Consider the following 25262-nt stretch of genomic DNA (forward strand, 5'->3'; position numbering starts at 1 on the left):
ACCTTCTGTCATCAGCAGGGCTGTGGTGGTGGCAGGTGAGAGCCTGTGAAAATGATGGTGGTTGAACAAACCCTCCTCTGAAAGGTTTCCCAAACGTGGTGAAATTGAGACCCAGTCTACAACCTGGATGACCCTTGAGGATGTTCTGCTGAGTGAAGTAAGCCAGACACAGAAGCACAAATACTGCATGATTCCACCTACATGAGGTAATAGATGAGGTAATGAATTTACTGGAAAAGGTGAATTCATTGAGACAAAAAATAGATTAGAGGTTATGGGAGGTTGTGGGGGTGAGGGGGAGTTAGTGTCTCATGAAGACAGAGTTTTAGCTCGGGAAGGTGAAAAGGATCTAAAGATGGGAGGGTGATGGTAGCACAGCCTTGTGAATGTACTTAATGCCCCTGAACGGTGCGCGTCAAAATGGTCAGAATGGTAAAATTTAAGTTATGTGTATTTTACCACAATAGCAGAAATCACCTCCCCCGCCCAAAAGGGGGTGGTGAGGTGAGGCTGTGTGGAGGATTGGTCTGTCCCTGCCATGGGGTGTGGGGATGCAGGGCTCATCTGGGGAGGCTTTGGTGGGGAGCAGTGTTCTGTGCCCCTGACTGCCCCACTCTGCCACCTGCAGCCACCTGTGGTGTTGAGAAGACCGTGTCCCGCGCGCCCTACCCCTGAAGCCAGCATGGGTGGTCCGTCACCTCCCTGTGGGGCTCTGCCTCGTTTGGGAAACACCAGGGTGCTGATCACCCTCAGCATCAGTCATGTCTCTCTCCTTCTGGAAGGCACAGGTATGCGAGGTGGGCTGTGAGAAGGACCCACTGGTGCTGGCTAAGTGGCCACAGCAAATGTGTGGCCCACATGCCAGCCAGCTGGCAAGAAGGTGGCTCTGCTCTCCTAGGACCCCCATGTCGCTCCCACACCAGCTCCAGGGCCTGGGGTGCCGGAGCCCCTCCTTGCCTTCTGACTCACTGTTCAAACCCACCAGCCCTTCTGAAAGAGCCGGAAACAGGCATGAAGCCCTCCAGGGAGCTATTTTTAGGGCTCATCTGTTCTTTTTGATTTCTCCTCTAGATTCTATATTCTCCCACCCCCAGATCAAAGAAAGCTAAAGATTCTGGAAATCATCAGTCCCTCTGTCCAGGTGCTCTTTCTTTGCTGGGCAGCTCAGTTTGCAAGCTGGGCCCTCACCCCCACCTTCCCGTACCACTCCTTCTCTCTTTCTTCATCCCCAACCTCACCCTCTGGTTCCCCAGCTCCAGAGGCAGTGCCGAAGGCAAGCTATTTGTCTGACATCATCTTCTACTCCCTGGTCTGCTAAGAGTTACTCACTCAGGCAATCCCTGTTCAGCCAGAGGAGACTGTCCAATTGCCAAGCAACCCACTGTCGGCCAATCACAGAGCTCGGAGGTGATGTCATGGTGAGAGCCGAGCAGTGGTGCTGATGTGGAGAGAAGCCCAGGGTACCACTAATTGAGGGAGTGAAGAAGGCGGCAGCTCGCTTCTAACTGGACTACAGGTAAGGAGAAATGGGATGCAAATTATTTGAGGCTTTTCATACAAAAGAAAAGAAAAACAGCAGCTGCAGAGAGGAGAAGCGAGGAGTCTGGTATCTATTGTGTTGCCTTTTGGTTTCACTCAATTCAACTTTGCCAAATCCTGGGGGCAAAGGGGTGAGGCGAAAAGGATGGTGCTTGGCAGAGGGGCAAGGGTGGGCTCCAGGAGTTTCTTCTATTCTGGACCTCAGGGGACAGAGGATGGGTGGGAATCGTCAGAGCTTCTTACAGATCAGCCATCCACAATGAGTTCTTTCTGCATAAAAATGTTTTGTTGCTGAGGGAGAAGGGTTTTATTCAGTCTGGCTTTCTCTGGATCATCTCTGGCCCCCAGAGCCCTTACAAACTGAAAGCAGACCTGTGGTTTACGTTTCCTTTCTCAGCGACAGCTCTTCTGTCTCCCTTGCCCATTGGCAGCCTCCTTTGCTTTCTCCTCCGTCTGCACTGGGTTGCTTTTTCCTCTTGGTTCTAATAATACAATGAGCTCACCATCTCTTCTTGCCCCGCCCCGCCCCTGAGGTCAACCTGGTCCTACCTGGGCAGGGACAGATGGCTGTGAGGCTGCAATCTGCAGGAACCCACACCTGCCACACCCTGGTCTCTGCCTGTAGCCCCAGCCAGGGCGCGACACCCCCCAACCTCAGCGCTCAGCCCACTGCCTTCGCCAGGAGTTTAGGCATTGTCCCCGCCTCATCCCGGGGACACAGGGTTTTGACAGCCAGCAGCCAGCTGTGTCCCTGCGTGGCGTGCTGCCTTTGTTTTATTCCTCTTGGAAGGCATGGTCAGTTGTGGAGGAGTTTCATTATCCTGAAAAGGGCAGGACCCCCTAGGGTAGCAGAGAAATATACCAATAGTACCTGTCCAAATGCCTGGAGAAGGGACCCCGGAGGCTAGAATAGTGGGGAGGGGGGAAGGGGGGGCCAGCAGTGACCTGTGGGGTGGGTGGGAGGTTGAGGGTGGATGTGGGGGAATCTAGTCTCCCCCGAGGCTGAGGCTTCCTCAAGGGGGCAGAAGCCTCTCCCACAGGCAGGAGTCAGGGTGCCAGCGGGGGATGAGATCATCCTTCAGACTAAGGGATAATCCCAGTGCTGGAGCTAGCAGAAGGGAAAGGTCTGATCAGCAATCCAACCACCGCATGGAGGTAGGGTCGCCTGGAGACCCTGCCCCACCCTCCAGGGCCAGCCAGACCTGCGTTGCCTCAGCTCTCCCATGCCCCCACCTTGCCTCTGGGAAGACCTGTCATTTTCCCTGAAGCCCACTTATCATCGATAGGGCTGGAGCACCTGTCAGCAAGTCCCAGCCCATCTGGGATCCCTGGCTCCACCCAGGCTGCTCTGGGAACAGGTTTGAAGTGGGTAAGAATCCTTAACTGCTGGAGAATCTGCCACAGAGCAAAGTAGAGAGTGAGTCCCCCATCATGGAGGCATCCAAGCCAAAGTCGGATGACCACCCAGGGGGGTAGCTATAGAGGAGATTTCTGCATTGTCTTGGAGATTGGTCTGGATCAGTGCTTTTCAAACTGCAGATTGAGACCTGTTTGTGGATTTTGAAATCAATTTTGTGGGTTGTGACTTGTTATTTTCTTTTTTCAGATAACATGGGATAAAACAGAGTAGGAAAAAAGTGAAAATGCATCCCATGCAATAATGCTTTCCTATACCATTTTTAGTTACATATTCTCAATTATCTTAAATATAAATATATTATTATGTTTATAAATATATTTAACAACATTCATAAGTCAATATGAATATACTTATGTTTATATTTCAATTATATATGTGTATGTATATACATATACATAGATATAATCATATGTGTGTGTATGTGTATGTATATACATATACATAGATATAATCATATGTGTGTGTATGTGTATGTATATACATATACATAGATATAATCATATGTGTGTGTATGTGTATGTATATACATATACATAGATATAATCATATGTGTGTGTATGTGTATGTATATACATATACATAGATATAATCATATGTGTGTGTATATATATGTATATACATATACATATATATGTCAGTATCATGGCATATGCATATTGGATCATGATATAAAATGTGGTTCTTTATTGTGGATTCCAGTAAGAAAAAGGATTGAGAAAAATTGGGCTAAATAACCTCTTACCATTTTTTCTAACTATAAGACTGTAAACCTGTGGATAACTCTTACTAGACTATGAAGTTCATTTAAAATTTTAAAAAATTATTGATTGTGGTAAAATACACATAACATGAAATTTACCATTTTAGCCATTTTAAAGTGTTCAGCCAGTGATATGAAATACTTTCACACTGTTGTGTAACCATCGCCACCATCTCCAGAACTTTTTTCATTTTCCCAAACTGAAACTCTATCCTCACTAAACAATAACTCCCCATTCTTTCCACCCCACCCCTGGCAGCTCCCCTTGTACTTTCATTATTGTGACTCTGAGTACGCTAGGTCCCCCATCAAAGTGGAATCCTGCAGTAGTTATCTTTTTATGACTGGCTCATTTCGCTTGGCAGAGTGTCCTCAAGGTTCATCCATGTTGTAGACTGTTAGCTTCCTACAAGAAGAGCTGTTTTGTTCATTAGTGCCCCAGGTACGAAATAAGTGCCCAAACTCCAAGTGTTGTTTTAAGTGGAATACTATATCTCTTTAGGGAGAGACGGTTCTAAATGACCCATCAAAGACAGAGAAGTCTGGTGTAATATGGTCCCCTCTGAGCAGACTATGGAACAGACATACTATGCTGATGGGTAGTGGGAGTGTCTTTTATTTCTGGCTTCATATTTAGATTTCACTGTGGTTCAATCATAGACATTCCGAGGGGCAAGTGAGGTTAGCTGTCTTCTCTTGTCCAATTAGGTCGTTTTAACCACACTTTCCCTGTGGGACAGATGCGAGCTGACTGGCAAGATTTAAAATAGAGCAGTAAAGACATAAGCTGAGATCCAGAGATCGGGGTCCTGGAACAGAAAAGAGAGACAATGGCAAAGGAGGAGCATAAGAGAGAGGTAGAGAGAAAGTGCCTACATGAAACCAACCATATAGAAGGGGAAGATTCAGATCTTTGGGGTTCTTGGTTTTAAATCATTGAATATTTTTTAAAAAATCAAGATCAGAAACAAAGAAAGGCTTCATTTTTCCTGAATCCCTAAGCTCCTCTCTCCAGATCCCCTTGATATTTTTATATTATTTCCCGCTTACCTGGAGATTATTGTTTGGAGATACAGAGATAGAATTCCCAGAAATATTGAAATCCTGAGTAGGTGGACATTTTGGAGGGTAGGGTGGGGAGGAGAAGAGAAATTTGGAGGAAAATTCTAAAACAAGCCATGTGTAATGGCTTGTAGGGAATAAACTTTTATAATGCCCTGTAGGGAACCAAACTCTCTCCCTCCCCATCTCACCTCCCCCTTTTTTGGCTTGGGAAATAAACATGCATCATATATAACTTAATTTGCTTTTAAAATTAGAATTTGCTGTATTTAGAGATGTGGTAGTCTTGGAAAAAGGTTACTTTTTGTCCTTTTCTTTGGCGGAAGAGTGAGAACCAAAAAAAAAAAAAAAAAAAAATCTTCCTTGACATTTTAAAAAGCATTTTTGAGATTCGTACATTTTCAGTCCCATGAGGAAGACAGGGAGACACACAGATAAAGGTATTGGGTTGGCCAAAAAGTTTGTGCGGCTTTTTCCATCACACCTGGCTAAAAATCCGAATAAACTTTTTGGCCAACACAATACACCACGCCTGTGTCCCGATACACACCGATGCTGCTTCCCCAGTTGAGCTCACTGGTTTTTTCTATCATTGCAGACTGATCATTGTGTGTCCACCCTTTTAGGGTCCTGCTTTTAGCGGTGGGTGGTGGGTAGAAGCCAGACTGAACAGATCAGAAGGGGCAGGAATCTGGGGGTGGTGGCCTAATTTATGATGGGGCACAGGTGACCTGAGAGCTCAGAGGACCAAGTAGTGAGTGCGAATCCTGAGAAAGGCGCTAAGCGCAGACTCTCTGTTGAAAGACCTGGCGGGGTGGGGGTGGGGCAGAGGGCAGCGTTCCAGTGGGTCATTTGGGTATTGGGGCCCCGAAATCCAGACCGGGTAGAGAGCATGGTTCGGACTGAGTGTGTGAACAGGTGGACTGACTATCTGCTGACTGCACAGACCAACTGGGCTGCTGATCCCACAGTAGGTCTGTCTGTTTCCTACACCTGCCACCAAACCAGACAGACAAGGACTCAACAAGGACTCCATGAACCCCTCCTGGAAAAGAATTACTCCAGCATAGTCTAGATAATCAAGGAGTTTTATCACATTAAAGGACTCAACTACAAAAAAGATGGGGTATTGATAATGACCACCAAGAAAGAAAATGCTAGAATTTAGAGTCATTGTCTAATTATAATCAATGTGCTCAGAAAGCTGAATGCAAATGTTAAACATCTGGAGGCCAGGGAATATATATATATATAATTCATCATTGTATTTCTCCTTAGTACCTCGCCTTGTGCTTATAGTAAATATTTCTCCAAAAGTATTTGTTGAATGAATAATGTAAGAAAGAAATCAATAATGATACTCTAGAACTGAAAATCCAAGTCACTATGACAAAAATCAGGTTTGTAGGGAAAGGAAGTAAAAGTGTGCTAAAGCTCTTATCTCCTAGAGAAAATCATTAGATACTGTTCTATTCTTCATGTAATGAAATTACATGCATTCTTCATTTTATTGCACTTCACAGATATGGCAGTTTTTACAGACTGAAGGTTTGTGGTGACCCTATGTTGTCAGATGATGGATAACCATCATTTTTTAACAATAAAGTATCTTTTAGACAAAATGCTATTGTACATTTAGTAGACTCTAGTATAGATAAACATACCTTTTATACCTACCAGAGAACCAAAAAATTCATCTGACTTGTTTTATTGCAACATTTGCTTTATGGTGGTGGTCTTGAACTGAACCTGCTATGTCTCCAAGGTCTGCCTGTAGACATACATGATTTTAACTTCAAGATAAAATCAAGATGTAAAACTTACAAAGCATGGGAGAAGAATGAAAGAACAAAGAAACAGGAGTAATATTGCAAAAGAGAAGAGTCTCCCTCTCGTGTATTTAGATGTGGGGCCAGAAACCAGGCTCTGCCCCTCCTACTTAGTCTTGGGAACAACACTGGACCTCTTGGGTCCTCTGTCTTCTTATCTGAACATAGATGTGAACCAGAAATGCTGAAAGGTCTCCATGGCTCCTCCCATTTATGGCCATAGAACTTGACCCCTGGAAGTGTTCACAAATCTATTGCTTGTTCTCTGCTGACAACGAACACTGTTTAATTGATTGCACTTGGTAGGTCATGTGTGTACGTTTTAACAGTGACTTCCCGAGGCAATGCCTAATGCAAAAGAGGGCTCAGTATTGAGACTAGGGTCCTTGTGGTTGGGAGGGAGAGTTGGGACAGGCAAGCTCTTGTGTGCCCTTCAAACACATGCCCCAGGCAATCATTCATCTTCCTTACATTTACACTTGGCCTTGAGTCTCAGGAAGTACCATGGAGCTGTGATGTTGGGCTGACCAAAAAGTTCATTCAGCACGGTCCATAACATCTTATGGGAAAATCTGAATGAACCTTTTGACCAACCCAATATAAGTAGACTTTGATAAATCCCATCTTTACGAGATCCCATAAATCCCATCTTTATGATTTTTGACTTATATGACTTTAGGCAAATTAAGTCACCTTCCTGAATTGATCGTCTGTAAAGTGGGTTTAATAATATCTACTGGATAGAATTTAGGGAGAATGAAAGGATAAAAGTGATGATAACTATGCAAAAATAATAGACATAAACAGAAAACTAGAAGGAAATACCAATAGCAAAGAGTAGCAAAATGACAGAGATTTGTTTCCTTTTCTCTGTCACATAGATGTTCTGAAATATATTAGTTTGTTTATAATTAAAACATTCTGAAATATATTAGTATGTTTGTAATTAAAACATTAAATTATCAGTAAACATTATCAGTAAAAGGAATAAATATATATACACATACACCCCCACACATGGACGTGCCTGGCAAGCCGTAAAGCACCATGAAGCATCCCTATCGTGACCAGGAGTAAGGTGACAGGGGCTGGCTCTGTGCTGATGCTTCCAAAGGCTCTGACCCCAGGATGTGACACAGAGCTGGCTCCCAGAGCCTTGTTCTCCATCCAGCAACCCTTCACGGAAGCCCATGCTCCTGACTTGTGTGTGTGTTTCTACGCTTAACAATTTTTTTTAATTGGATTATAGTTGCTTTACAATGTTGTGTTAGTTTCTGCCATATAGCAAACGGAGTCAGCTATACATGTGTCCACACATCCCCTCTTTTCTGGATTTCCTTCCCATGCAGGTCCCCATAGAGCGCTGGGTAGAGTTCCCTAAGTACACAGCAGGCTCTCATTTGTTATCTATTTTATACATAGTACAAGAGTGTCTATGTGTCAGTTCCTCCATGTGCCTGATTCATACGTCTAGTGTGTGGATTCTCCTGTATCTATCGAATGGAAAATAAAACTAGCCCCCAAAGCACCATCACTGTGGATTATTTGGGGCTGTTTTCCAGACTTCATTTTCCTCCTCTGGCTTGCCAACAAGGACGGGCCCCTCAGACTTAGGCCATCGGAGCTCTGCATTTGCCAGCAGGTGATGTCTCCTTATTTCCTAGAAGCACTGTTTCTAGGAAATGAAGCTGTATTTCTCAGCCTGCTAGAGACAGTTTGGAGGTTATTCTTGGCCAGGGATCCCACCATTTCTTCCCCTTGGAGCCTCAGAAGCAGACCTAAGCAGGTGCTGATCAGACACTCATCAGTTCCCAAAATCACTTAAAATCACAGGTTGCACATACATGGACAGGCAGGGCCCACTGGACCACACCAAGGACTTGAGCATCCAGGGATTTTGGTATCCGCAGGTATCCTGGAACAGACTCCCCCGTGGATTTGGGGGAGTGACTATATTCTGCCTTGTCTAGTGTCCCTCTGCAAGTCTCAACCTTCTGTTCTTGGCCCATACCCTAACACCCACTCTTCTCCCTTTATAACATGGTCCTTATTACTGCCAGAGACTTGCCCAAGGCTAGCAGAAACTTCCAGAGACTCTAAATTCCCACCCAGGGGACCCATTCATTTTTTTCCTTATTGAAAACCCCTGTGGTTATTTTAGGACCTGGCTGAGGGCTTGGCATGGAATTAAATATTCAACAAATATTGTGGAAAGAATGAAAACCACAGTCATGAAAAAATAATTTATCTCTTCTTTTAAAGAAAACCCAAATGAGACACATGACTGCCAATCAGAACCTTTGGATCAACATGAAATAACCAGGTTTACTGTACAGACATGATATGATTCCATGACATTTAGGCAGCTCATGCAGTGTATTTCAGGTAAATGTTATAATTTCAACAGGACTTTAAAAAATACTGGTAATTGGCACAAATCAAAAGAGCCAGTTTCCTCTATTGCTTGTGGTTAAACGGCCTGGGTCAGAACTCAGAGCTTCCACAGCATGATTCTATGAGTTCTTTTACTGTCTCTGAACATTCTTGCCAGGAACCACTCTATTCAAACCATTTGGATGCACATTAGCTTTTTTCCTCTCGAAAATAGTCTACAGGGGATTTGATACATCCTGATGGCATTTTCTGGGCAGAACTTGCAGTGACAAATAAAATGCTTGTTCACTCGGGTCATGTGGATGGTCAAAGATGCCTCCAGAGGTCAGGCATGCACCCAGTAAATGGCCACATGGCATCTGAGAACTGGATACTCTTCTCTATTGGCTCTTGGCTATTGATTGCTTTATAGAAAGCCTGAGGGTACGAGTCACCATTTCTGGTCTTGTAAAAAAGTCCTTCAGCATCCCTATCACCATCAGTGGCTCTGGTGGACCCCGCAAGTTTCCCCCCACCACCTGTGGGATGTTCCTGTTGTGTGGGAGGAGAGAGGGAAAATCACTGACTCTGGAATTCAGAGATTTGGTTCCACCTCTGCCACCAACTCAGTGTGACATCTAGAAACCCAGTCCCTAGGGAGGAACACACTGGCGTTATGGAAGGGACAATCGTTGGTTGTGTGGGATCGTTGTGTGCCATGAAGGACATTTAGACTACTTGGTATCACATGGATGCCGTTAGCACCTCCAGTCAAACAGTCCTCCAAAAGTCACATTTGTTTCCCAGGAGTGAGGTTGCCCCTAGTTGAGAATCCCTAGCTAGTGATGGCCGGTTCTTCCTTCCTTGACATTTTCATGTTCTGGGGGGAACTGGAGGCTCTGATCTCTTCACTTTGATTTTTTCCTCCCACCAAGAGATCCCTCCTCTGTCCACAGCCTTGATTCTAGACCTTCATGGTCGGCTGCCCTACCCCCAACCAAGATTTCCTCATTCTGTGTCTTCTGATGACCTGGACCTCAGCTCGGTGGGATTATCGCTGACTGATTAGTTTCACCAACTATGCTAATGGTTCAATCTATCAACAAAAATGCTTGCTTTTCCATACACAGACTCTTAGATGCTGGAGCTGGATTAAGAGGAGGGACCAGTTTGCAAATGGGAAAACAGTGCTGCATGGGATGCAAATAGTCCAGGGTTTAACTCATTTAGGCAGGCCCTAATCACTTTGTGCCTCGTCTCAGCTTCCAGTCTTCTCCTCCTAATCTTTTCCCCAAGCTGGTGCTGCCCAGATGAATCTTTTGGCACTAGCAATATAATCTAAAGACAGAGACGTGTTTTAGACGGAAAATTCCAGCTTTGCCCCTTACTACCGGTAGGACTTTGTGTAATTAACCTGACTCCGTTGAGCTCCAATTTCCTGATTATAAAAGGACCTCAGAAGATAAAATTGAGATAATGTCTATGATTTTTCTGGTACCAAGGAGGTGCCCAAGAAGTGGTATCTATTATTATTGCAATGATCCTCAGCATCACCATTTTCCCTCTTTGTTTGTATTCAAAGGATGCCAGTGACTTCCTACTGAATAGAAGATAAAGTACCTTTCCCTGGTCTGGAGATCTCTGATCTTCCTATTCCTATTCTAGCAACTGGTCCCAATGCATCCTGCATGCAGCCCAGAGGGCCCTCTCTGTTTCACCTGTAAACCCAGTCCACACACCCAGCACACAGGCAAGTTCCAGAGCCACCGCAAGACTAGCAGCACGGCAGAATCCACATTGCATCGTAACCCCATCACCCTCTCACCTTTGCCACCTGAAGCGTGAGTCCTCTCGCCACTGGCTGAGCTTGACCAGTACCTGCCAGCACAGGGGCTGGGCTGCCCAGGGAGGCCCTGCCTCTCCAGCACCCAGTCTGCACCCATCAGAGATGTGTGGAACTGTGCCCCAGGGGATGGGGCAGGGAGGCGGGGCCGGTTGGGAGGCTGTGGTCCTGAACTCTGGCTCTGGTTCTGTGGTTATCGGCTGAGTGATTAAGACATGTTCCCACTCTGTTGCTGGGAGCTTCTAATGCTGGATATGGTCAGTTTCCTGGTCTTCCTTAGGGGCAACCCAAGGCCTGGAATTGGCCTCTGCCTTAATAGAAAACATGCAGGGATACTCTGGTAGGGCCAGAGCTGAGCCTCAGCAAGGGTTTTTGCCAGATGATGTTCTGATATCTGGTGTCTTGGTTAGACTCTCCCACTGATGGGCCTGACCTCTTAGCCTTACCCCCTATTCTGGCCGCTATGGTCTGTTAAACTTCACCTGCCTCCCTGAATTCTGAGCATTTTGTCCTCCCTGACCTTGGCAATAACACCCGTTATTGCCCCTCTCTGGTAGTCCCTGGATAGGCCTGGTGGCCCCTCTCCATTGCAGGTATTCTGCGGTGACTCGACAACCCGACCCACACTGCCAAGCCGTTTGACAGATTCCGCAGCACTGGGACAAGCTTGCAGGGCCCCGGGCTCTAGACTAGGGCTGGTCTGTGGGCCCTTGGGTCCATGGGATGCACCCAGGAGAACGGCCTGGGCAGTTGGTGTTTAAGATGGGAGAACAGAGGACTGAGAGCTGCTTCAGAAGGCCTGAAGGTCAGGGGTTAGCATAACCAGATCTTTCTAGCTGTGAGTGTCCAATCTGGGTGTCACCCACAAGAAACCTGGAGTCCTCAGGCAGCAAGGCTGAGTGCTGGGGAGGGGGTGGGACCAGCCCACCACCCACATTCATGCCACAGGTTAATTAGGGCTGCAGTCAGGCTCCCTGCTGTGGCCACCACCACCCAGGGATTCAGGACCACTTTTCATTGTTGGGCCCTTCCAGAAGAATCTCCCCCCACCCCCATATCCTTTCTTAGAATGTTCTTTTGAGTCTCGAGTGCTGTAGAAGTGACGTGACTATTGGCATGAGGATTTATAAGGGTACCGTGTACCTCAGGTACACATGCACAGATTATCTTTTTTTTTTTTTTTTAGGTTGAGCTCCAAGACATTTGGGATCTTAGTTCCCCAAGCAGGGATCAAACCCATGACCCCTCCATTGGGAACCCAGAATCTTAACCAGTGGATCACCAGGGAAGTCCCAGAGATTATCCTGAGAACCAAATCAGACCATATAAAAATACGGGTAGCTTAGATACAATGAACGAATGAATCATGGATTTGAATGAATCCTGGCCCTGTTGCTTATCAAGTATATTAGATTGCTTGGGCTACTGTAACAAATGATCACAAACTTAGCAGCTGAACACAGCAAAAATTCAATCTCGTGCAGTTCTGGTGTCCAGAAGTTCAGAAATGAAGATGTCAACAGGGTCTTACCCCTCCCAGAGACTTGGGGGAGGGTTCCCCCTGCCTCTTCCAGTTTCCAGTGCTCCAGGCCTTGCTTGGCTTGTGGCAGCATCACTCCAGCCTGTCTCCACCTATCCAAGGTCTTCTTCTCTGTGCATCTCTCCCCTGCATTTTTCTTATAAGGGCGCTTGTACCACCTGGACAGACAGAATGATCTCATCTTGAGATCCAACTTACTTAAATGCGCAAAGAAGTCACATTCCCAAACTGCAAGGGTTAGGATGTGGACAGGTTAGGTTCGAGGACACCACTCCACGCCCTACACTGAGTGACCTTGGTAATGCCATTTAGCCTCTCTGAGCTGCAGTTCACACCTCTTTAAGACAGGGGTAGTAAGTCCTATGATGAAAATCAAAGTGAAAGCACTTGTCACATAATAGATGCTCTATAAATACACATGGTTAATGATGCAGATTTCAACCCTGTGAAACTGAGAGCTCACAGCTGCAAATGTCATGGCCACGAATACCTCTGTTCATCTTTTAAAAAAATTTCTTTTGTTTTATTCACACTGCATAGCCTGTGGAATCTTGGTTCCCCTACCAGGGATAGAACAAACCCTTGTCCCTTGCATTGAAATCACAGAATCTTTGACCACTGGACTGCTGGGGAAGTCCCCTCTGCCCATCTCTAGGAGGTCTCCTCTTCCCTGCCCTGTCTTCCTTCTCTGCCTATCTGACTTGTACTTGATTCCTCCTGCAATTAAAACTCCTTGCATAATATCTTTCATTGATGTATAGAGAGCACCTAGTACATAATCTTCATCAAATCATATCCTGAGGCTAGACTGCCTTTACCTGAGTCCCCAGGACAATGGAGGAAACAGTAGTTAGCATTCAGTCCTTCCACTGGCTATAAGAGATGAGCTTATAAGTCAGAAGACTTGCACCAGCTCTACACCAACTAGCTGTGTATACTTAGCTAAGAATCTTAACATCTCTGAGCCCCAAGTTCTTCACCTAAAAGTGAAGCTGACAATGCCTGTCTTATCAGCCCAGCCTAGCCTCCTGCAAAGATCAGCTGGGATAATGTAGGCAACCAGGACTGTAATCAGTCACGTGCTCCACGAGTGTAGGGTCTTAATGATCATTTTCAGCTCCAGCCAAGGGACGTGGTCCCTGACTCCAGGTAGCCACACTCACAGAAAAAGCCTGATCTCCTTCTTCCTCAGGGTGTTGTACTTACTCTGCCTCCTCTTTCCTATTTGAACCCCCACTTTTAAAAACAAGTATTTATTTTTCTATTGAATTTTTTGTTTTGGCCTTGCCCCGTGGCATGTGGGATCTTAACCAGGGATGGAACCTGCCTGCCCTGCCCGCTGCAGTGGAAGCTCAGAGTCTTAACCAGCGGACCACCCTCACTTCTGATCCATTACCCAGGTTGAGGTCTGAGGCTGTGCCCTCTCCTGCCAAGGTCTCACTCCCTCTGCCAGTCACCCCATCAAGCAGCCTGGTCATGAGTGGGAGATGGTGTGGAACGGAGCTCATGACCAGAGCAGTTGTTTCTGGGCACTCTGCCCACATCTCTGCTCGGGGACTCACTGGTGCTGCCAGGATCAACTTGACTCCGAGGACAGAGGCCCATTGTGTTGCAGCGGGAGGGGCCCTGGTGGGGACCTCTGGCTCCAAAGCACAAGGAGAACACAGAGGCGCTGAGGGGAGCAGAGCCCTTCAAGTCTGGTTGACCTGGTTTCAAATCTCTGCACTTTCACTTTCTAGCTGAGTGACCCCGAGCAAGTTACACAAACGCTCTGAGCCTCCATTTCCTCATGTGCAGATGGGGACGGCAGTCCTTACCTGTAGGTGTGTGATACCTGGTAGTGAGCTTGATGTAAAAGGCAGAGGAAAGGAAACTAATATTTATGAAATGCTCCCTTTTGCTGGATGCTTTTTCTCATTTCATTTGGACAACTCTGCGCAGAATTAAGATGGGGAGGACAAGGTTAGACGTGTGATGTGACTAGTGACTGCTACAAGAGAGGCGAAGCCTGTGTCTGACCCCACACTCGTCCAGCCCTAAAGCCTGGGTGGAGTCTCTTGTTCCCATCCACTCCCCTGCCCATCTTCAGTCAGTACTGATCCTGATCCCAGAAGGAAAACACACCAGTAAGCAAAGAAAGGCGTTCTAAGTCGGTTTCAGAGTCCCTTTCCCTCCTGGGGTGGCAGGCAGTGAGCTCATGTCACCTGCTGGCACAGTGACCACTGAGGATGGCTGGGTTTGTCAGGGTTCTCCAGAGACACAGACCAGTAGGCTACATATAGAAAGAGATGTATCATGAAGGATTGACTCATGTACTTATGGAGGCTGAAAAGTCTCGCTATCAGCTATCTGCAAGTTGGAGGCCTGGGAAGGCCGGTGGTATAATCCTGCATGCGTGAGTGCTTAATCGCTTCAGTCATTTCTGACTCTTTGCAACTCCACGCACTACAGCCCACCAGGTTACTCTGTCCTTGGGATTCTCCAGGCAAGAATACTGGAGCGGATTGCTGTGCCCTTCTCCAGGGATCTTCCCGACCCAGGGATCAAACCCACATCTCTTATGTCTCCCTCATTGGTGGTTCTTTACCACTAGTGCCATAAAGGAAACCCTGAGTAATCCTAGTCCAAGTCTAAAGGCCAAAGAACCAGGAGCTCCCATGCCTGAGAGCAGGAGAAGATGGATGTCCTAGCTCAAGCAAAGAAAATCCTCCCTTTCTCCACTGTTGTGTTCTACTCTGGCCCTCAATGAATTGGGTGATGCCCACCCAAACTGGGGAGGGCCATCTTCTTTACTCAGTCTCTTGACTCAACGCTCATCTCTTCCAGAGACACCCTCACAGACACACCCAAGGATGTTGTTTGCCAGCCATCTGGCCATCTCTCTTAGCCCAGTCAAGCGGACACAAGAATGAACTATCACAGCAACCAAGGATCGAGTGGTATCCATGATGGTGGCTCACTGCTGGTTGTTCCTCACGCCAGCAGATAGAAGGTTTCAGTAGATCCTATTGCCTCCTATCTGTCCTCCAGACACGCTCCAGTCTGTTTCCTTCCTGCCTCTCTTGTTTCACCTCCTCCTTCACACTTTCTGGTCCAGCATCAATCAGCCTGGGACCCCCCATAGCTTTCTCACTCTGATTCTCCCTTTTATTAAAAAAAAAAAAATGTATTTATTTGTTTGGCTATGCCGGATTCCAGCTGCGGCATGCAGGATCTTCAGTTGCATCATGTGGGACCTAGTTCCCTGACCAGAGATAGAACCCAGGCTCCCTGCACTGGGCTCACAGAAGTCTTAACCACTGGACCACCAGGGACGTCTCCCTCACCCCAACTCTGGCATGTGCTGTTCCCCCAGAAGAACATCCTGCTTAATTTTGACTCATCATTTAAGATGCAGTACTGGTGCTGCTAACACCAGGAGTCCTTTCTGGCTCCTCAGACCTCATGCAGAGTCTAAAGCCCATCTCTGTGGTCCTGCAGTAATCCCCAATGCTGATTTCCATGTCTGCACGAATCACGTGATGATCACATTAATATTCAGTATTTGTCTCTTTTCATAGTCTAGGATTGTCTTAAAGGGGGTCAAGCAGGGCTTAGGACAGTGGTTCTGGAGATGAGCAAAAGAGAGTGAGGGGGCAACTGAAGAGGTATTTTGTTGGGTTTTTCTTTAGGTTTTCTAAAAAAATTATTTTGTTTTATTATGACATCGTAGAATAACTATACTCTTAATATTCTTTTTTAAAAACTGGAGTATATTTGCTTTACAATGTTGTGTTGATTTCTGCTGTGCAACAGAGTGATTCAACTTTATGTAGACATATATCCCCTACCTCTTGGACCTCCCCCCACGCCCACCCCATCCCACCCCTCTAGGTCATCACAGAGCACCAGGCTGCGCTCCCTGCTTTATACAGTACGTTCCCACTATCTATCTGTTTTACACATGGTTAATGAATATTTGTCAATTCAAATCTCCCAGTTCATCCCACCCCACCTCTCCCCACCTGTGTCCACATGTCCATTCCCTACATCACATGTCCCTTCCCTCCATCTGCATCTCTATTCCTGCCCTTCATCAGATTCATCTGTACCGTCTTTCTAGATTCCACATACACGCTTTAATACACGATATTTGCTTTTCTGACTTACTTCACTCTGTATGACAGACTCTAGGTCCATCAATGTCTTTACAAATGACCCAGTTTCATTCCTTTTTACAGCTGATATTCCTCTGTATATATATGTACCACCCTGAAGAGGTATTTTGACATCTTCTGTCCACTGTCAGATGGTCTGGACAGGAAGGTGCGGGGTGAGTGTAAGAGAAATTCAGGGCACAGAATTATTTTGTGAATATGTCCCAGGTGATTCTGACTTAGGGCTGCTCCCTCACCTCAACCTTTGCATTGGACCAGGCCACTGAGCTGCACAAGGAGACAGATGAACATCTACCGATACATTCAGTTTGGGGAAAGCCATGTCTGAAGCTCGAGGGGTCTTGAGATTGGGAAGTCAATGATGAAGCTCTTGTTGTGCCTGGCAACTGAACTTGACTGGGTGATGTGGAAGAGGTGGCCTGGTGTTCAGGGAAGGGAAATTCAGCCTGGAGGAGGGGGACAGATGATCCTGAAATTTCCTCCCTGGTTGTATAAAGACCTTCCTCATGCGAATAAGCTGTCAGCTAAAATGCTCTTATTTTTTGGATTTGTGACAGTGTCCTGAGCTGGGAGCAGACTTACCTTGACTTTCACTAGGACTCAGCTCTCATATTCCAGAAAACATGACCCTTGCTGGTAAGTACAAAACCCCACTTATGTTACAGGGTCTCTCTGGACACACATGTTTGTACTCGTGTACAACACGTGTACAGAGACCCTCACAGCACAGGGTCTCTCTGGACACGTGTGTTTGTACTTACATGTGCCCAGAGAAGATAAAAGGCTGACAGGAAATGCACCTGAGGGGTAGAGACGATCTCTAGGTGGTGGGTGGGATCATAGCTGAGCTTTTCTTCCTTTCACTCATCAGAGTGTGTTTTTTGTTTTCTACAATGGCTATGTAACATTTTTGCAGTTAATCCTGCTTTCAATTTGTAAAAGGAAATGGGTGAGTTGCCGCAGTGGGGGTGGGGAAGGGACTGGCAGGAGCACACACCAGGGCTTGGAGGAGTTGGGTTGGACTGGACTCAACATATCAGCTCTAGGGAGTTCCCTGGTGGTTCAGTGGTTAGGACTCCGTGCTTCCACTGCTGAGGGCCCGGGTTCGAGCCCTTGTTGGGGAACTAAGATCCTCTAAGCCGAGTGGTGTGGAAAAAAAAGTCAGCTCTAAACATGACCTCCTGGTTTCCAAACCCTCTCCAGATACACAGTGACCAGATGGGGGTGGGGGTATTTGTCCAGCCCTCATGGAGGGACATCAGCCCTTTTGGCTTTGACCACTGCATTGGGATGATCAGGGAAGGCTCACAGCCTAACCTTGTCACCCAGGGAAGGACAGGATCATGGGAATGGTGGTGGCCTTCTTTGCCCTCACGGAAGTACTGCCACGTGCCTTGAGAATGGAGTGTGTGATGCCTCTATCCTAGAGTGAAAGGAATGGAGTATCCTGGGCTCATGGAGGGAAATAGAGAGTGAGGTCCAGGGTGCACGCTGGGGTGAGGGCACTGTGTTTGGGGTCCATGTTATTGCTGTTTAGCCGCTCCGTCACGTCCGACTCTTTACGACCCCCACGGACTGGAGCCCGCCAGGCTCCTCTGTCCATGGGATTTCCCAGGCAAGAATACTGAAGCGGGTTGCCGTTTTCTTCTCCAAGGGATTTTCCCTGATCCAGGGATCAAACGTGCGTCTCCTGCAAGTCTCCTGCATTCTTTATCACTGAGACCTGGGAAGCCGTTGGGGTCCATACCTGCGGGCATTTCTTGCATTCAGTATCTCAAAGGGAGATGATACACTGGAGAGAGGATAGGGTCCTCTGGGAGTTCTGGCAGGCTCAGGTTCTCATAGGTGGGTGGAAGTGGGTCCAAATCACACACAGGGATTCTTAAAGAGAGCTGCTCAGGGCAGAAAAGGCTATGTCACCGTGCAGGGGTCTGGGTGGTTTGGGTGCATCTGTGGAGCCTGGTGACCCCCGGGGTCTGGTTTCTGAGTCTAGAAAGGGGCTTGCCCTCTTCACCTGTCCGTGTTTCCACAGCCTACAAGGAGAAGATGAAGGAGCTCCCACTGGTGTCCTTGTTCTGCTCCTGCTTCCTGGCCGACCCCCTGAATAAGTCATCCTATAAATATGAAGGTATATGAGGGCCACCCTTGGGGGACTGAAGACTGAGGCTTCCGGTAGCTTGCCTCCAGGAGCCCAGCATACTCACCCTAGTTTCCTGAGATTCTGCCCCACGTCACATTTTCTTTCCCAGAGCCAGGAAAGTCACTGCAGCTGATTCTGGGGGGTCTACATGCAACGTGATGGTGGGAGTGGGGCGGTGACCTGGGGGACCAGACAGCATCTGAGGGTCTGAGTCAGACCCTCTCAGAGTGCCCTTGATCTCGGCTTTTGTTCACTTGTGTGACAAGCAAATGTGGTGGAAGATGCAGAGGCCAAGGAGACAGAGAGTCTGCCCTCAGGGACACCTAGCCTAGAAGAGGGACAGTCATGTGTCAATCACCAGACACCCTGGCCCATTGTCTCTTTAGTGAAGGGTCGAGAATGCTCTGAGCGAGTCCAGAGGTGGGAAGGGACTTCTGTGCTTTGGCCACCCAAGGAGTTTCTGGGATGGCCGTGTTGCCCGAGCCCTGTAACAGGTCCCAGGATACGGACAAGGAAAGTTGATTGGCCATGTCCTGATTGAGGGGGTTGGTGGTTGGGGAAGCCAGGTCACCTCTTAATTTCCTGGGGCTTAAAAGGAAGGTACGGGTTTGGTCTGGAAATGAGAGATGGGAATGCTCGGGTCACCTGAGATTGTTTTTTCTGTTTAGGCTGGTGTGGGAGACAGTGTAGGAGAAAAGATGAGAGCCAGCGGAGAGACAGTGCTGACTGGAGAGAAAGAAGAGAGCAGGGTAGGAGGGGGCGGGGGGAGAGGTCCGCAGGCCGAGCGTCAGAGCTGTAGTGGGGTGAGGAGTGGACGGGCGGGGGGTGCTGACTGCCTCCACAGGCACCAGTTTGAAAGTGAAAGTGTTAGTCGCTCAGTTGTGTTCAACTCTGCGACCCCACGGCTGTAGTCCATAAGGCTCCTCCGTCCATGGAATTTCCCAGGCAAGACAGTTTGAGCAAGAGCCCAGCTAAGGGGGGACCCTTGTGGCAGAAGCAAAACAAAGGCAGTTGCTACAGCCATGATTAGAAATCCCCTGTCCTGGGGCTCCTGCTCCTGGAGCCAGAGACCCTCCCGTGGCTGCCCACTCCAGCCCCATCAGAGCCCAGCACGCTTGGGTGCCATGTTCAGGACAGACCCAGAACCCTGGCCTTTGGTCAGCCTTGGGGACCCTGGCCCTCCCTCATATGTGTGCATGCTATAGGGGGGCCCTATGGTCTTCAAGGAAGGGTGAGCAGCCCCTTTTCTGTTCTCTGCAGCAGACACCGTGGACCTGAACTGGTGCGTCATTTCCGACATGGAAGTCATTGAGCTGAATAAATGCACCTCTGGACAGTCCTTTGAAGTCATCCTGAAGCCACCCTCCTTCGATGGGGTGCCTGAGTTCAATGCCTCCCTCCCCAGACGGCGAGACCCATCGCTGGAAGAAATCCAGAAGAAACTGGAAGCAGCTGAGGAGCGGAGGAAGGTAAGTGGCTGTCATTTTCTTCCCTGTCAGGGCATGATGGGGAGGAAGATGAAGAAGACAGGAGGTGGTTCTGAGCTGGAGTCGGGTCACCACCAACCTCTAGATATGAAGGCCGCATCTCCAGATACCAGGAAGGGAATGAGACACTATGAAGAGAAGCAAAGATGTGAAAGCCCCAGGTGTTTAGGAGCTTGCTTAGGGGAGGAAGATGCTATATTACATGCCTCCAAGAGGTGACCTTAGAGTGACCTGGGCCAACACTAAGGATTTAAGGAGAGGCTGGACAATTAAGGAAAGGGATCCTTAACTGGGGGAGGGGGAAGAAGGTCATGGCATGGTATATTGGGTTGGTCACAAAGCTTGTCTGGGTTTTTGGTTAGTGCTTACAGCAAACCCAGGAGAATTTTTTGGCCAACCCGATGCTTTCACCCTTTGGTGTGCCTTCCTTTCTTTCTATGGATTCTTATGGCCCAACTCTGATGCTGTTTCTGTGTAAGCTTTCCTTCATCTTTGAAGCTGAAAATGATGATCACCCTTGAATTCCTATAGCACTTCATTTCTGCCTCTCGAGGCATATGTCACAAGCTAGCCTGGGTTAGAGTTATTTATGTATGATTTGTCTCTACTAGACTTTTTTTCTTTCCCAAGTTGCTAGAATAGTGCCTGCTACAGTACTGTATCTGATCACTTTTTTTGTGAATGAATGAATGGATGGATAGATGGATGAATGATGGCAATGAGAAAAAGAGGATGAGAGCCCAGTGGGAGAACCCAAGAAGCATCCTTGCTTCCTGCCAACAGGCCAGGGGCCCAGGCTCGGGGAGGTGCGCACTCCGGGTGTGCAGCCCTTAAGTTATGATGATAACTGGCTTGCTCACCTGCAAGGGCCTCCTTTTCCCTTCATGCTCCCACAGTACCAGGAAGCAGAGCTCCTGAAGCACCTGGCAGAGAAGCGAGAACATGAGCGGGAGGTGATCCAAAAAGCCATTGAGGAAAACAACAACTTCATCAAGATGGCAAAGGAAAAACTGGCCCAGAAGATGGAATCCAATAAGGAGAACCGGGAGGCCCACCTTGCCGCCATGTTGGAACGGCTGCAAGAGAAGGTAAGAGGTCTCAGATTGGAGAGGAGACTCCTAGGACTCGCTCTTCCTTCCGCGGCAAGTACAATGGACATGCCTATCATTCCAGGGAGCAAGTAGCCTCAGGCAGGAGTGGCCACGTTTCTGTTAGGTTAGATCCTTAGAGAGTTCCAAGGGAGTACTTGGGAGGTGGCAGGCAAGAACCGTAAACTGAGCCAAGAACCATGAACCAATGAACCAAAAACCATGAATTCCTTGGGGGGATGAATTGCCCAGTTACACAATTGAAATTTCTCAGTGTCTGAGGGAGATTAGACCTCTTATCTTCCAGAGGAAGCCTGCTGAATGCTTTTCTACATTCCTGGCTTCATCCTTAAATGCCCTGATTTGATTTAATGAAAGATGCTGATTTGAGCTCTTGGCTTGAGGCCAAGGGCATGACCAGCTGAGCTGCCCACCGAGCAAGAAACACGATCCTCTCCAAACCTCTTGATGTGGGCTGAGTGAGTCACCGGTCTCTCCAATATTCTGCCTTTTGTCAATAAACCTAACGATGTCACCTGAATATGAGAAACGTGAGAGACTGGGGTTGGTCCCACGTGTCAGCAGCAGCACAGCCCATACTGCTGAGAACGCGCTGGCCTCATTTCCTGAGTCCCAAGGCTGCCCCAGTTTCTCCTGCGGCTCCTGGGAGAGCTCCAGCTCTGTGTTTTATTTCCAGGCGCCGCCTGCTGCGCGGTGACTCCCGGGACCCGATCGGTGGCCTCATCCCATGGTGAGCAGCGTGGTCTCCGCTCCTTCCTGCCCATCCACCTAGAGGCTCAGGCCCTTGGCACAGCTACTAGAAAGATCTGGTTTCTTCACAGGGGATCTGGATGTTGTGTAGGCCCTGCAGCTGGCCAGCATGTGGCAACCCCCATCCACTCTCTTTCTCCATTCTTTGGGGGGCAAATAGCCCTCCATAAGTATCAGATGGGAGGGGAATGTTCTGGGTCTGATTTCAGGCTTCCTTAGTTATTGAGAGAAGGGTAGGAACAAACTTTTGCAGGAAAAAGAAATCAGGGATTGGGACAGGATGTGGCCTGGGCAGTCAGGCTAAACCTAAGAAAAATACTGAGGATAAAGCCATGATATGCGATTTGAAAGACTGCAAAACACTTTTATTTCATCATACCCCTATCCTCACAATGCAATGAGCAGGACGGGCATTATCTTTTTTTACCAGTAAGAATCCATGTCAGAGGAAGGTCCAATGACTTGCCCAGCGTCACATAGCCACTAAGCAATGGAGCTGGGAACAGAACCGTGTTCTTTGATTGTGAGTCTAGGTGGCTCTTCCTTTGCTTGTTTCAGGGAGACCAGACCACAAGCATCTTGCCAGGCCTTTGTCAGACAGGGAGCTGCTTGCAGGCCCAGGAAAGGGAGTCCAGGAACCTAGGGATCCGTCCAGAGAGCGGATATAGGGAATAGAGAGAGGTTCTGAACTAGAGAGACTGGGAAAGTCCAGCGTCTGGAGGAAGAGCTGTGTGGGTGAGATAAGTCTCAAACGAGCATGATGTCAGAGCAGATGTTTGGGTGGGTCTCACTCCTCTGGGTTCTTGACCCCTCTTCACCTTTGCTCACCGATGAAGACAGGAGGTAGGATGAGATAGGTGTGTGGTGTCTGCTCTGCTAGGCACCTATAACAATGCCTCTGCATCAGTACTTGTGTGAGTCCCCAAGGGTCAGCACCAGACTTACCTGCTGTAAAGTTGAAAACTACAGGTACCTGGACCCTAACCCCAGACCCACCAATCCTGGCTCACTAGGGATGGTGCCTGAGGACCTCAGCAGTTTTTTTTCATATTAAATTTTTTTATTAGAGTCTAATTGCTTTACAAAGTTGTATTAATTTCTGCTGTATAGCAAAATGAATCAGCTGCATGAACACATACGACCTGTCCCTCTTGAGCCTTCCTCCCGCCTCCCCTCTATCTCACTCCTCTGGGTCATCACAGGGCACTGAGCTGAGCTCCCTGTGTGATGCAGCAGCTTCTCACTAGCTATCTATCTTACACATGGTAGTGTACATATGTCAATGCTACTGTCCCAATTCATCCCACCCTCCACTCCACCCTCCCCTGTGTCCATGTAGGGCCTCAGTTTAATAAGCTTTGAAGATAATGCTGATATGTGGCAAGGTTGAGAACCACTGCCCTAGATGTACCATTCCCCATGCTTTCTCCAGGGCCATGGAAAGTTCTAGGATCTCTCCAGGGACAGATCTGTAGTCTAAGGTGCCTCCTGGGACCTTGGGCTGCCTCAGTGGGTCTCCCCTAGGCTGATTCATACCTGGATGTGAATGGATAGAAGGCTCTGGCAGAGACACGCTTTACTGAGCATCTATTATGGGCCTGGTGTCAGATGAGGAACTGGGAGATACTGATACAAAGAGGAAAAGGCATGCTCCCTGCCCACAAGGAGGACCCAGATGTCTTCACCATGAGCAAGGATGGAAGGTAGACTGTGAAAAGCCCTAGAGGTGAACCCCAAGACCACAGAATTCTAGAGGTAAAAGAACCTCCTCTCCATTTGTTGTTTAGTGGCTAAATCACGTCTGATTCTTTGTGACCCCACAGACTGTAGCCTGCCAAGCTCCTCTGTCTGTGGAATTTTCCAGGCAAGAATACCGGTAGCCGTTTCTTCCTCCAGGGGATCTTCCCGACCCAGGGATTGAAACCAGGTCTCTTGCATTACAGGCGGATTCTTTACCACTGAGCCACAGTGATGTCTGTGACCCTTCCTGAGTCTGATCAGTGAAGTGAGTTGGTCAAGGTCACACAGCTGATGGGCCTTTGAAGTCAGAGCCCATTGTCTGGTTTGATGATGCTCAGAAACAAAGGGAGCTTCCCTGGTGGCTCAGACGGTAAAGAATCTGCCTGCAATGCAGGAGACCAGGGTTCAATCCCTGGGTTGGGAAGGTCCCCTGGAGAAGGGAATGGCAACCCACTCCAGTGTTCCTGCCTGAGAAATCATGGACAGAGGAGCCTGGCAGGGAAACAAAGAGTTGGACACCACTGAGTGACTAACACTCACTTTCAAGAAACAAAAGAAGATTCTCTATCACACTTTGTGGAGCTGGACATTTTCCAAAATCCTTTATTTGATTTATGCTTTACAAGCCCTCGTCTTTCATCCAGGGGCTTAAGACAACCTTCACTAAAGAGGTGGACGGGAAACACAAGGGCAGTCCAGTTGCCTCTGTGTAGGGGCCACCTGCAGTGAGTTCTCCTGAACTACTCCTGACATTAGGTCAAGGAGTGTAATCAGCCCCTAGATGGCCAGGTGAGGGTGGCAGAGGCTGGTGGTGCCTGCCAGGTGGGTCCCCCAGGGAAACTGTTCCCAGATAACGAGCATCCTGGGGCCAGAGGCACCAGGAAGCTCCCTCACCCATCTCCTGCCAGGCTCACCTGCCTCCTCTGGTCCCTTCTCAAGATGCCTTTGCAGACCCTGCGTGTCTCTTCCTGTGGTGGCCAGAGGTGACCACACTGTTTGCTTCGGCCCTCCAGCCCCTCCATCTCCCTTTATCCCGGGGTAGTCGGTGTGACCCGACCTTTTCTCTCCCTTCCCTCCCAGGACAAGCACGCGGAGGAGGTGCGGAAAAACAAGGAGCTGAAGGAAGAGGCCTCGAGGTAAAGCCCAGAGGCAAAGAAGTTTCCAGAACGGCCAGACAGCTCCAGCAGCTCCGCAGTTCCGGAGGCAGCCTGGCCCATCGCTGGCTGCTCTCCCAGCACCGGGGTTTGGGGGGAGGGGGGTGGCCAGGGGCGTTTGCTCTGCTTTTGGTGTTTGTACATGTAAAGAATTGACCAGTGAAGCCATCCTATTTGTTTCAGGGGAACAACGATGGGGTGGGAGAGGGGAGCAAAGGAGAGAGGTGGGGAAAGAGAGATGGAGAAGGGCTCGTGGACATTGCAACCCAGCCCAAGTCAAATCCTAGGCTTTTCTTCACAATGAGCATCCGGGCACCGCCTTGAAGGAAGTTAACAACAGGCAGTAGAATTCCCAGCAA

The 25262-nt window shown here is 48.2% G+C and overlaps 1 protein-coding gene across 2 annotated transcripts; it reads left to right on the plus strand.

Annotated features, from left to right (window-relative positions):
* Positions 1-756: 756 nt before the first annotated feature.
* On the plus strand, positions 757-25015 carry STMN4 (stathmin 4). 2 transcript variants are annotated; one of them, XM_061164037.1, is made up of 8 exons: positions 757-788; positions 1349-1516; positions 17081-17159; positions 18556-18651; positions 19332-19412; positions 19924-20132; positions 21047-21238; positions 24830-25015. In XM_061164037.1, exons 3-8 carry the CDS (start codon positions 17147-17149, stop codon positions 24887-24889), a joined length of 651 nt encoding a protein of 216 aa, XP_061020020.1. In that variant the 5' UTR covers positions 757-788; positions 1349-1516; positions 17081-17146; the 3' UTR covers positions 24890-25015. The 2 variants fall into 2 exon arrangements, with proteins under 2 accessions (XP_061020020.1, XP_061020021.1); XM_061164038.1 differs by lacking the exons at positions 757-788; positions 19332-19412 and having other exon boundaries at positions 1407-1516; positions 24830-25013.
* The last annotated feature ends 247 nt before the right edge of the window (positions 25016-25262 follow it).

This window comes from Dama dama, chromosome 16, assembly GCF_033118175.1.
Source record: "Dama dama isolate Ldn47 chromosome 16, ASM3311817v1, whole genome shotgun sequence".
In the NCBI taxonomy this organism is placed as follows: domain Eukaryota; kingdom Metazoa; phylum Chordata; class Mammalia; order Artiodactyla; family Cervidae; genus Dama; species Dama dama.

Bases quoted from the DNA above. Each gene is read 5' to 3' on its own strand.
- STMN4 (XM_061164037.1), top strand. The intron at 18,652-19,331 runs GTATATGAGGGC...TTTTCTGTTTAG, and splicing joins GTCATCCTATAAATATGAAG to GCTGGTGTGGGAGACAGTGT. The intron at 21,239-24,829 runs GTAAGAGGTCTC...CTTCCCTCCCAG, and splicing joins TGGAACGGCTGCAAGAGAAG to GACAAGCACGCGGAGGAGGT.